Source organism: Copadichromis virginalis, linkage group LG22 (genome assembly GCF_057382275.1).
Source record: "Copadichromis virginalis isolate Kocher_CV1m ecotype Utaka linkage group LG22, C_Virginalis_male_GT1.1, whole genome shotgun sequence".
NCBI lineage: Eukaryota > Metazoa > Chordata > Actinopteri > Cichliformes > Cichlidae > Copadichromis > Copadichromis virginalis.
The window spans coordinates 12,611,585-12,624,784 of NC_140638.1; the positions used below are offsets into that span (position 1 = coordinate 12,611,585).

The 13,200-nt window shown below is 40.2% G+C and overlaps 1 protein-coding gene across 6 annotated transcripts in view; it reads right to left on the reverse strand.

Moving 5' to 3' along the window:
- Window positions 1–13,200, reverse strand: part of LOC146682908 (RNA-binding motif, single-stranded-interacting protein 3-like) — a 295,222-nt gene that overhangs the window by 121,506 nt on the left and 160,516 nt on the right. For all 6 annotated transcript variants that reach the window (XM_085447120.1, XM_085447117.1, XM_085447118.1 and 3 more), the window contains one exon: window positions 7,591–7,682. In XM_085447120.1, the coding sequence (XP_085303246.1) occupies window positions 7,591–7,682 (92 nt within the window). The remainder of the gene's footprint in view (window positions 1–7,590; window positions 7,683–13,200) is intronic.

Sequence of the window (13,200 nt, forward strand, 5' to 3'; positions counted from 1 at the left end):
TCATGCTCGCAGCTCGGCACGTCTCCGCACTGCTCTGCAAAATAATTTACCGCATGCAGCGCTCCCGTGGATGATTGAAGCGTAATTAGACAGCAGAGACAGTGGAAGCCAACAGAGGTGCTTCGGAGCCAGTGCTTGTCAGATGGTCCGTCTCACTCTCACTGGCTTTGCCCTTCAAAAGTATCACTTCTGCAGGAAAAACGAGAGGGGGGTGGTGTGCTGAGCCACAGTGGTGCTAACTACAGCTTATAAAAAAGTTGTACCTTAGCAAATCCAGCTCTTTCTTTTTAGGAGTTATATTATCTCCCTACACTGCATATTTCAACAGGTGTCAACATATTTCTTCATTCACGTCATTCTAGTGTAGGCCAATTACAAAAATGAAAAAGAGTCAAAATCATCATGGAAAAAGATTATTTAAATTGTCAGGCATTTTCAGTAAATCAGCAGAAACGCAGCACAACTTTAGAGAACTTAATTATTTTAAAGTGGACATATGCAAATTTCAGCACTATATTTTTTATTTGGGACAAGTACCCCTGCATGATTCATAACTCGTTTTTTCTTCCAATCTGAAGCTTTCAGCTTTTCAGCTGGGCCTGTGCTAGAAACATATTAGCTCTGACCACTTTAAGGCCATTCCTAAAAGCAAAATTCCTTCAGATTGGATGATATTATATATATATGCCAAGGGGCAGCACCTCATCTACTACTCTCTCCTTAGTATCATACAATGAGTAACAATGAGTAAGTGTACTTGTGAAGTATATATGTCAAACCAAGGGAAAAATGAATACCATCAGGACTAGAGATGCACCAATTGACCAGCGAGGAACAGGAATAGTCCCTTTTCCTGTTTTCGGCACGGACCGGTGACCGACTCGTCAGCACTATGTATGCCCAATTATGAGCCAGTGGCTTAAATGCATGCACAACACATACACAGCACAGACAAACTGACATGCATAGACTAACAGATACATGCTAACATGTTGTAGTGTGGAGGCTCTTCGCTGTGAGCGATGCAAAATTCCCAAAAGCAAAACACGGCTGGGAATAACCATGAAAGTGTAACAACAAAACTAAATCACCTTCACCTGGTTGGACACAGACATTAAAGAAACTTTAAAGTGGCTAAAGTTATCCAGAGCTCAGCCACAAGTCAGCAGCCTCGGTATGAGCAAAGGATCAAAGCAGTTATCTAGTGAAGTTATAAGCACACTGGAAAGTATCTGACATTTGTTTTGTGACATAAAATTTTTTGCTCCTACTTTTGTTAGATAAGGTAAAAAAGGTCAAGTAAAGGTGGATGTACAGCAATTCATTTACTGTTAATTATTTGTACCTCTTTGTATTAGCAGAGGACTTTATTTTCACCTTGGAAGTTTAACTTCCTTTATTATGACAATAATAAAATAAGTTTGCATAGAAGAAAATGTGTTTTTGTTTGCACACCCCATCCTCTATAGCTCTTAGAAAGTAAACTGGAATCATCAAAAATCGGCATCAGGAGGTCACACAGAAAAAAAAACAAACTGGAAATTGGAATCGGCCATGAAAATTGCAATCAGTGCATCTATAATCAAGAGTCTACTAAAATGTTATTCTGCTGTTGCCAAAAAACATCCTTTTATTGTTGGTTATTTCTGTGCTGGGTGTATTAAATGCCTAATACAATTCAAGTATGCTGTTTTGTGCACATTTTTATACACATATGTTGACTAGACTACTGGTGTAGTTTGACCTTGTGGTTGTGTTGTGCTTTATAAATGAAAAAAAAAGAAGGTAGAAACTGAGTATTCAAGGTGAAGTAAAGCCTCAGTTCTTGTCTCACAAGGATTGTTTTTATACACTGTATGTTTTTAATATGGACATCTGGCAATTCAAATTCAACATGCACTGGGATTAAGGTTAAGGTAAACATTGGCAACAGTAAGGTGGGCCAACATAATGTTGAAGTGGTCATATCATACTTTCAGGGAGATGACAATTAGTGAGGAAAGAAAGGGACATTTGCAGGAAATCAGTCTAAACCTACAGGTTATGGCGATGTCCAAACTATACTTATGTGCTGACAAGAATCCTTTACATCCATAAAATTTGAGCACAACACTATGTAAGAAAACGAGGTGCTGTGAGGGACTATAATCATAAGGATGTCTCAGTTGATGGCAGCTTCCGGGGGAAAATGCTGATCACCACACTGACACCATATGTTTTGTGAACAAATGCTGAGGTGGATGTCAGAGGGGAAATGGCACTGCATTCAAGGTGGAGAACAGCGAGGTGAATGATGCTGCTGAGTGAGCACCTGTATCCCCAAAGTCTTTGCAATTATCCTTCGGTATACACAATGCACTGCATTCCAGCTGCATTTTCTCCAGATTTAACCGATGCTGGCTAGGCCTGCTAGGCTAGCTGTTGTCAGTAACCAACTGTGAGAGCGCAGTCAAGTCCCTTTGATTATCATACAGAGGTCACCCTGTGTTGAGCTGAACGGTGGTGTCCTGGGTGCCAGTGGAGCTGAGACATCAGAGAAGTCACCTTTAAAGGATAATAAGAAAGTCTGCTGACTGACTGCAGACCACCCATAGGGGGATCCGTGCATTTCACATGACTATAAATGTGATATTGACAGAAAACCTTCCCCGGGAGAGAGAAAGAAAAAGACAGTGGAGGAGACAGAGCAAGCGAAAGGCAGTGAAAGTGAGAATGCATGAGAGGGAGAGAGGGAACGAGCAGGAGGACTGAACACTCCGGTTCATTTCACACCGTTAAACCATCTGAAGCATTCGCCAGTGACTACTGGTTGAAGGGCCGGTGTGTGCACTGCGTTATCATAAACATTTGGGATTCACTTCATGGAGGCACTTTAATGATCCTTTTAGCATAATTTCCCCTCTGTAACGTGAAGGGCAAGTAGCGCCTTTCTGTCTGCCTGCAGCTTCTGCGAACCTTATAAATATCGGCTATTTAAACAAGGGTAAGGATGGAGATGCTATTCACAAAGTCTTCATCCCCACTATTTAAATTCTCTAATATGAACACCATTGTTTAGTTTTGACACTTTTGACACTATGTATACTATTCTCACATAATGCATGTATATTTATTTGTATCAGACAATGTCTAGCAAGATCCAAAGTTCATATAACAATTAGCTATAGAAAGTTGGGTGAACCTGGTTAGCCTCCATAGGGTGTCAGAGTTGTTTTTTTCTAATTCTAGGTTGTCCATGCCGAGAGGAACGAGTCAAAAAAAAAGAAAAAGAAGAAAATACAAAAAGGACAGCTTTGTTTTCATCCGGGCTGTTATCAGCAGAAGCCGACTGGAGCGAGAATAGGGAGGGATGATTTCCATAAAGACTGGCTGTTGTCTGAAAGCAAGCAGCTGTCAGGCGGAATTACCTCTCCGACACAGACACCACAATCGAGGGTGCCCTTCCCATAATTCAGTCTGATTGGCTCAAGGGGAAAATGGCAGCCTGTGGAGAGTGAGGCGAGCGGCTGGTTGACAGGTTTGCATCTGCGAAGCTAGACGCGGCGTTTACCTGTTATCATTCTGTCTGCTCGATGTGTCGGTTTTCTCAGAGAATAGAGTCTATGGTGCCAGGAGGCAAGTGCACAAAACACGAACACACTTACCCTAGTGAATCCTATTAAGGTCTCCTGTTAGAACACTATGTTAAGATTTACCAGATTTTCCCACCTTAATTTATATAAAGTCATACTGCCTATATGAATGTTTTAATACTTCTTTAGTGATGTCATACACGCGCCTGTTAATGACAATGTAAAAAGTACATTTTATGTACACATCACACTAATCTATACAATTTTTTTAAAGCAGCATAAAAGCGCCTCTTATTTAAAAACATGTTATTTATATAAGCAGTCATCTGTGCCTACCTCTACTGATAAATAAGAAAACTAATACATTTTGGTTAATACTTATTCATCCCTTTCACCTTTTTGCTAAGAGTTCTAGTACCATGAAAAAGACTTGAACCAAGCTACATTGTTTTAGATTTTGCTCAGTATTTCTCCAGCCTTTCTGAAGTTCTTTTAAAGCTTTTCTTTGAACATTAGCAGGTTTTTTACTCATATACATATATGTATATATATATGTTCGTTAAGCAACTTAAACCCGACTCATTCGAGATTACAAAAGGCACTTAAATCAAAGGATGAGACAGTTTTATAACAGAAAATTTAGCAAAGAACCAATTTAAAAATTGTATATGTAGGAACTTTGTTGCTAGTAGTCTGTCACACAAAAAAACCAATTTCCTCTCAATTATGCCAGAAATGCCAATGATAACACAAACTGACAGACATAAAATAGTATTTTTGAAACAAGATTTACAAAGATATCTAAGCTGAAAATTTGGTGTTTTGTGGCATTGTGTGCAGTGTGTCCTTAAGAAATTTGAGAAATCGGACAAATGAAGAACAAAAGAAGAGTCTATTGTGCCAGGAGGTAGGTGCAGATGAAAAGGATCTGACAGTCATGTTCTTAAGAAATGGGATAAAATTCAACAAACCCACGACACACCTGCTGTACTTATGGATGTGAAGATCTTTATTCAAAGAGCATAGCTAGAACAGAGACGCTTGACTAGTTAGAAAGCAAAATGCTAAAGTGCCTGTTCCAGATTTAGAAATACACCCCACGTTTTTTTCATTTCTCAGTCTTAGATGAAGCCAGTCGGTCGTTTTCACAACTCTTTATACTAAAGTGAGCTTATCCCCCGTCATTCAACTCTTTGTACGCAAAGACAAGGTGATAAGGTTAATAAGGTATAACGTGTGTTTTACAAAATGTAATTTTCCATTTTAGATTAAATGACAGGCATCCTAGTTTAAATTAAAAATTAGTTACAATTATATAAAAAATGTTACAAAATGATGCAAAAAATGTGTAATTCAGGGAATGTAGTGCAGACAAACATGCACATAATAATACACTGTCACATTCAAATACACACACACACACACACACACACACACACACACACGTACTCCACACCTATGTTAAGTGCTCTTATCTGTGACTTGTGTAGAGGTGAGTGACAGGAAGGGATGCACGGGGGGGAAGTGTCCTTTAGGTGTCTTAATTATGGCTCCTCTCCTCCCTCTCGCTGTCACCATCCCCAGGGGAGGGCAAAACAAAAGGAAGGTAACGTTTCATCTCTACTGCCTTGGTATTTCAAATTCCAAGGGGAGTAAGAGGAGAGAGACAGCGGGCTGCTTCACTGGCGGAAGAAGAGGAAATCAAGTGATCCTTTGCCTTTCTCTCCATTTCTTGCCTGGTTTGCAGCTGTGTTTAAAATAAGGCACCTTAATAAAAGTGTTTTAATGGCATCAAGGCAGGAAAAAAGGTGCAACTTGATTACTGTGACAGTTTTATTTAATGAGCTCAAAGCCTCTGGCTCCGACTTGCGATTCGTTTATTACTTTGTTGTGGAGTGACAAAATGGAGCAGAGGGAGCGAGAGAACGAGGCTGGATGTTCTTATTGTGGAAGCCGTCCACGGCGTTAGCAGTAGTCTTTCTGATTTGCACCCTCCTCGGTGCTCACCTGTATTTTCATCCGTTCCCGCTACGGGAATGCTACTCGGCATGACAGAACGAGCGGGAGGAGGGTGGGGTGTGAGAGACACCTTGACAGGTAGGCAGACACAAAGATAACACGCTGTTAATTATTGATGGAGGAAAAACTGCTCATTGGATGTCTCGAAGGGCAACACTTGGTGGATGTGAATACAAATGTGTGTGTGTGTCTGTATATTTGTGTGTGCAGGAGAACCAAAAAAACAAAACAAAACCCAAAACAATGCTGAGAGAAAACGGCACTAAGCAAAAGAAATGGTGAGGGGCTAGGCTGGAAGTGTTGGGTGAGGAGTCGATAGAGTGATGGCAGTGATACCTGGTAAAGACACATTAGCGAGATACAGAGGGAGTCTATAAAAGCAAACTACTACTTAATGTCCCTCACAAGTGTGATAAAAGCATAGAGCTGCAGCAGAGAACGCTGGTCTTACCATTTGTGCGAACAGAACAAGGGAGCACTCAAAAAAATCAGCTATTATACACAAATGCTAATAGAAAATGATTTTGAGAATGTGTTTGCGGCAAGATTTCTATAAAGGTCAGCTCTTTTGTTTTGGGACACGAGCCCCCTCTCATGAAAATATTGACTGAGAGAAGGGGAGCAATGCAAAGAGTGGTCTTAAAATGTGATGGACAAAGAGCATGGTTTCTTATCAGTATTCAGAGAGCTTGCCCTCTTATAAATATTGGAAGAAGGACACTGGTGGGGAAAGGAAACGGGCAAATGGCGCATTTGAGAAATGGCACACCTGAGCACCACACGGAATATCATCTCCTCCTGTCAGATCTCATCCCATTTGATCAAAATAATTGCCACCTTCATCGTTACCATCAATTCTGTCATCTTCACCGGAGCCATTGCCGCTCCCCATCTCATCAGGTCTTCTTCGGTTTCGAGGGTGGGAGGGGGGGATTTTTGGATTGGATCAAATGCACGCCATCTCGTCTCAAGAAAAATCACTCAAGGTGCACCCTCAAATAGTCATCAGCATATTTATTGTTTCAGTGCTACTGACATTTTCTTCACCTATTAAGGTATTCTGACATTAACAAATGTTTGACGGGTACAAGAATAGCCTGGTTAAGTCAGGCAGGCTTGTCTGTCATAGATGTCCGGAGAGAGGGCCCTGCTGTGCCTTCTAATATGGTGACTCTCAGAGCAGTCAACAGGGAAATGAAGAAAATTAGAGAACAAAAATGGGAAAAGAACAGTATGATCACTGCCTGAGGGTTGCCAAACACCAAACAATATCTCTGAAATGCATTTCCCGGTAAAACGGCTCTTCTGTCAGACAGCCAAATGCCCAACAATAAATATGCAACCACAGTGTTGACATAAAATACAAGATTGTATAGGAAATTGGTGAATAAGATCATACCCTGGCAGTGTGCAGTTTCCTCTAAGCTACACCTCTCCACATATGCCTATCAACCTGTCTCCATTGTACAACTCACTAGGGCCCTTTTTGTACTACTCAAACAGCTTGTCTCATCTGCTTCCACTTTAGCAGGCTAATAACGCTCGACAACGTAGCACAAGCGACTAGTCAAACCTCAGTTAGAGAGGGGCCAGCTCACTAACTGGAAACCACAAGTGCCATGGAGTGCTGTAATCCAGCACATACTGTATGCATACTGTCAAACACAACACAAAAAGCCCACATAACCACAGGAAAGAAGTGATCCACAATTTCACGTATCTTGTGCTAGACTCCAGTTTCAGCATCAGTAAGATAACAGAGACATACATGCACCAGTGTCACTTCCCAAGTTGTTGTCTAATGGCACTCAAATGCAGTTTGAGGCCCACATTTAGGAGTCTCTCTTCAAGATAAAAAGTCCTTCATGGCAAACTTGTTAAGTTTGTTAAATGTGCAATACTAAACACCTGGCAGGAGCTGAATGAGCAAAAACGAAAAATTGCTAAAGATAATGCACGAGGAAGTGAGGACGCCAACTTGTTTTTAGACACTCCTTACCTTGGCCATTTGGGCCTGCACCCCAGTGGCTTTGAGAGATGACACAGCCTTCTGTGCTGCAGCTGGGCTGTCGAAGTCCACAAAGCCATATCCTGGAGACAGAAAGGAGGAGAAGGGGAGAAGGAGAGGAAGAAAAAAAGACATTAGTTAAGAAAAAATTAAGGCAGATGACTAACAAGGAGAATGACAGGCACTTGGTAATTGTAGCAGTAATAGGTTGGTAACATGACTACAGAGGCTGCCAGTTCTCATATCTAGTGAGCACTACATTGTTTGATAATTAGCGACACTGACGTTCATAGGGGGATGCTATGCATCTTAATTAGTAGCATGGATGAGCGATTTAGTAATAACAAAACCCGGCACCCTGCCCACCTCCACCTCCGCACATACGTAGTCTGATACACTGCATGCATGCGTAAACGCGCAGATATACACACTCGAATAAGACAACCGGTATCGTAAGAATAAGGGAACATCACTGTTTGTCAGTTTGTTGTTTAATGATAACCCATATGCATTCAGTTCATTAAGTAGGTTAATTAAAGTAATGGTTATTTATGAAAGGCTTGTGATTTAAAATCAATGATTAAAGGATATTACACACACTATACACTCACATACACGCGGAGATGTGTCAATTAATTCTTCAAAACGTCACGTTTCACTTGTTCAGCCTTTTGATTTCTGGAGGCTGTGAAGCTGGCTGGCCCACATCGTGCTCCTCAACACCCGGCATATTAACACAACCCCATTTCACAGCCTCCATAATCCTCTCCCCGGTAACAAATCTCTCAAAGGTTGACAGCATACCAAAGCTGCTGCCATTTCTCCTTCTCTTTCTTCAACTCCATCTCTCTCACATAGACATAAAGACACACTATTTCTTACAATTTAGCTTTTCTGTTCATCTTCTTACACTTTTCCTCCGTCCTTTTCTTTCCCTAACACACTTTCTGTCTCTCGCTTTCTCTCTCTCTCTCTCGCATATTTTTCTGACATTAACAGCCACAAGGCCCCATCTGGAAATTCATCAGCGGCGGAAAGCGGGGGGAATGAAATCTGTGGCTGTGATTTATGAGTTATTGTGATCTCGACGTTCTCCGGTATGTATCGGCGACGGGGGTCACGTCTGTGTTAATTAAAATTTGGTGGCGGATTAAAAGCAGTCAATGGTGCCCTCTGATCCACTGTTTCAGAAGGAAAGTGTAATTAGAAAAGGATAATGCCTGTGAGATGGTGGGGCTGCGGAGGGGTTTGGGGGTGGGGACTTGGCATTACGGTTACCCCATCAACTTACCATCAATCATACAATCATACATGTTCTTTACTCCAACGCCTTATTTTCTCACCCCGTGTGTGCCCGTGTGCAGCTTTATGCGAGCATCTCACTTTCCCGATTATTTGAGGTGCGCGTCTGCGGCGGTAGCGACGACTGGGGGTAAGGGGGTTGGGGTCACTTCCCTGTCGGGCGGCGGCAAACGAGTGTGGAGTAATGTGAAAATCATAACTAGAGGTGGAAGAGAAATCGAGCGCGAGGACTGATTAATGGCCAGCTGTTAGAGCGAGGCTGCGTTTAATTGTGGAAATATGAAGAGCCGGAATGAGAAGTCCACAGGCGATATTAAGAGAAACCAGTCATTTTCTTAAAAATAAATGCAATCAAGGACTATTTTTCCAAGTAGCCGCAGTGCACTCACCCATTGTTATATTAGCAAACGTATAATTTTGAAATTTTAATCCGTATTTAAAGAGAGCCTGGCTGAGCTTTAAAAATATATTTAATTGAGGGTTTTGGCTTAACCAATTACAAAAAGACATAAAAAATAAAAATCTTTCCTTCCTGTCTTCAGTGATATTTACCCATGCAGATATTTGTATTGACCTGATTAAGAGACAACTATCTGACCTCCCAGTTCCACTGGATTCCAGTGATTATTTGCTGTTGTGAAACAGACATTAATGCGTATTTTCAGACACAGCATACAAAATCAGTGTGCCTTCATATATCTCCACAGTGTACAACACAGGTCTATAAACCTTTACTATATATTATATAGGTATAAAAACACAATTTTCTCCAAATATCTTCTTCTTGGGTGCTGCACAAAAAGCAGACCCATAATCACAACAATCCAAACAGACTGCTGTGTATGCTTTGTGGATTTATTATTATGTATTACATTTCAGAAAGGCAAACTGAATTTTCTTTAGACTCTTTCACTCCATACTGACAAACATCAAACAGCGTAGCCTTCTTATTGCACGCACCTCGTGGAGACAACTTGAAAAGAATTCCCATCAAGTGAATTTCTGATGCTGAGTGACATCTGTGTCTCTCATGGAAGCACCTACACTGGTTATGAGAGTAAACTCATTATTTATTAAGAGTATTCCCTTGAACATATCACACCCGTGTTCCTCTGTAACTGTCTGAAAAGGCCTTTGAAATGCTTAAATGCTATTTTCATTACTGTGAGTGCCAAAAATAAAATTTCATTTGGCATCTCTGGTCATTTGGGTAAACAGACCCTTTAAATGTTTGCAGATTCTACAAATTAACACTTTAAAAAATGTATTACGAGCACATTTAGAGAACTACATATTATGTTATCGAGGTCCTCAGGGCGATGGCTTATTTTCTTTAACAATCAGAAACCAGAATATTTAAATCGTGGATATTTTGAACCCCCAATTACAAATTTAATATTTACCCGACTACCACCTGGAGTGCACTTATCAAACTTGGATGAGGATTTCAGAGATTGCTGACCTACATTCAAATCTCTCTAAACCGAGAGAGAAGCGGGAGAAAGGTGGAGGCAAGTGAAAAGGTGTGTAGAGAAGAAAGGCAGACTGAGGAAGGGGGTGATTTCAGGTCAGTCAAATACACTCAAAAAGCCTGAATTGACACTCAGTAAAAGATCCAGTTTGCTCTTCCAATGTGAAGTTACTGCAGCTGATATTCGTATAATGATTCTGTAATGTGGAATGTTTGAACTGTAGCCACAGGGTAAAAAGAGTTAAAGGCTTTTTTTGTTGAAAAGGAAAATAATAATTGAGAGATACAGAGACATTTTAAGACTATTTGTGCTTTTATCGGGCTGAATGGTTATAGAGGTTATAGAAAGCCTGAGTCTTTCAGTTTTTGTATAGATATATGAGCTCTTTTGTTGGAGTTTTAAAAGTCTAGAGTTAAGCAATAAGTCATAAAGAAACAATTTATACATTATGTTTCTACTATGAATTTAGATTCATGATTTATCTGTTACTACATATGCTTTCTTATATACTTGTGTAAGGAAATATTCAATGAATTCCTCATTAGATATAATATATTTTGAACTGAAAAGAACATAATTGTTTGGGATATAAACATATAATTTAGTGCCTCATACTGTACCTTATTAGGCTAAATGGAAGTAGCATTGAAAATTAATAGTAGTATGTAGATTACTTTTTTGTTAAGCTAACACTGGTGATTAAAAACACGTCAGCAATCCATCTGTTATGTTTGGTTCCCCTCTCAGAGCTGAATACTCGTTACCTAGTTTGCTAAGATTTGCAATAATCGCTCGGAAAAAGGAAAAAATAACAACTTTTGGTAACATACATAATTACCCCAAGTGATACGACTTCATCAAAAACAGTGTAATTTTATTTTAAAGTAATTATGATTATGCTGTGTGGATTATGCACAGTAACAGGTTATTGCTTTTCTTAAAGCCACACCGACACTGCAATTTGATTTGAGAAAAAAGAAGATACTGGTTCCAATATAGTGGAGTAAAAGGTAAATAAATCTAATCATATAGACAAATATAACACAACAATGCACATTAAATATAAGTATCAGCTTTATTTAATACTATTAGACATGAAAGCAGTTCTCTTCCTGTAATTTCAATAAAATGATCCTCAAAGACTCGCTCTGTATGTACTTGTTTGTTTACTTATACAGTGTACTTGTACACTGTAAAGTATGCACACAATTACTCAATACACAGATCCTCGGTGAGTCACTGAACAGGAAAAAACTCCATTAAGTTGTGAGAAAGCTGCAGGGTCAAGAAACAATGTGGCGCTCAATTTAAGACATCACATTCCACACACTTAGAGAACACAAACACACACCCACCTACACACAGATGCACGCAGATGTTGCTTGAAGAATGAGTTTCCGAAGCCAAGTACATGCTGTACTGGTGCTGCATTCGATGCGGGTACTCTAGAGTTACAATCTCAAGTGGGATGCAGAGGGCAAGGTGCTGCTTTGATGCTTCTGCACAAACGCAACCCTCCAATCGATAGCTGTCACTTAAAAACAGCTCAAAGTGACTGACGACATGTGAGGTTGTTGATAATGCTGTGCAGCTGCACGCTAATATGCAGATTGACGCAAAGTGCTGCTGAAGGACACATATATCCACACTTGCACACTCGGAGCATGGCACCCTCCTACCTACACACGTGCGCGCGCGCACACACACACACACACACACAGTCTCTCTGAGAACATGAGCTGCCATATCATATTTCCTGGTCTGGCTCTAAGTGGGAGCCTGTCAAGATAAAAGGACCATCCTCAATCAGTTACTACATGATAGACGCTAGCACTGCTCAGTGACTGCTTTTGTATGAATGTGTGTGTGAGACGCAGGGCGCTCCTTAATACAGTCCCCTTAAGGAGGTGTAGAACTACAGTAGATGCCACCTTGGGCTACGCTCTGCATAAAAGCCTACATTGGAGAGTGGAGATAAGGGACTCATTACAGTGCTTGCATCGACATATCAATCAAGTATGCATCATTCATGCATTCACTGTCATATTATGCTAATCCTAATTACTTTGGGGAAAATTACTATTCTTTATCTGCTAATAGTCAGGATTGTTTAGGGTTTTCTACCTACAATATCCACCACAATTTTCCCCAATATATCCATTTTTCACATTCTCATATTCAGTGCTAATGATCCCATTTTGCACAGCGCACAATGGAATAATAATGCCCTAAGTATGAATAATGAATCAACGACAAGTCACGGGGCATTACAATGGTGTGCAGGGGGAAACAGCGTAATTGTTTACGTCGCTGTGAGTCATCAAGATGACTTCTAAAGCTGCTGCTGTTGCATGTGGATGATTAATCATTGTAGTTGCATGTATGTGTATAATTCCAGCTTTGCATGTATTAAAGTAATTATGGTTAATGGAGGAAATAGATAGGCCACTCAATTGACAAACATGCATAACAATGCTCTAATATGATTCCTGTGATTAATGGATTCATTGCCGTATGATTTCAGCCTCACTCTACCTGCAGCAATACGACTGTACAAACACTTTTTGTGCTTTTGCTGCATATAGAGTTTTGTACAGTGCTCACATTATTACTCAGTTAATCCGTCTCCTGTTGAATAAAAATGATGTTTTGGGGTTTTTTTTTTACATTTTGAGAATGGTAATTACTTATGTGTGTCTTAACAGGAAAAAATAAGAACTAAAAAAATAAGGTCTATCAGAAATTTCAAGACCCTGAATTGATGTCATTATATTGATCTGTTTTGTTTTAGCATGCAAGTTTCTGCTGTTTGTTCTTGAGTCTGACA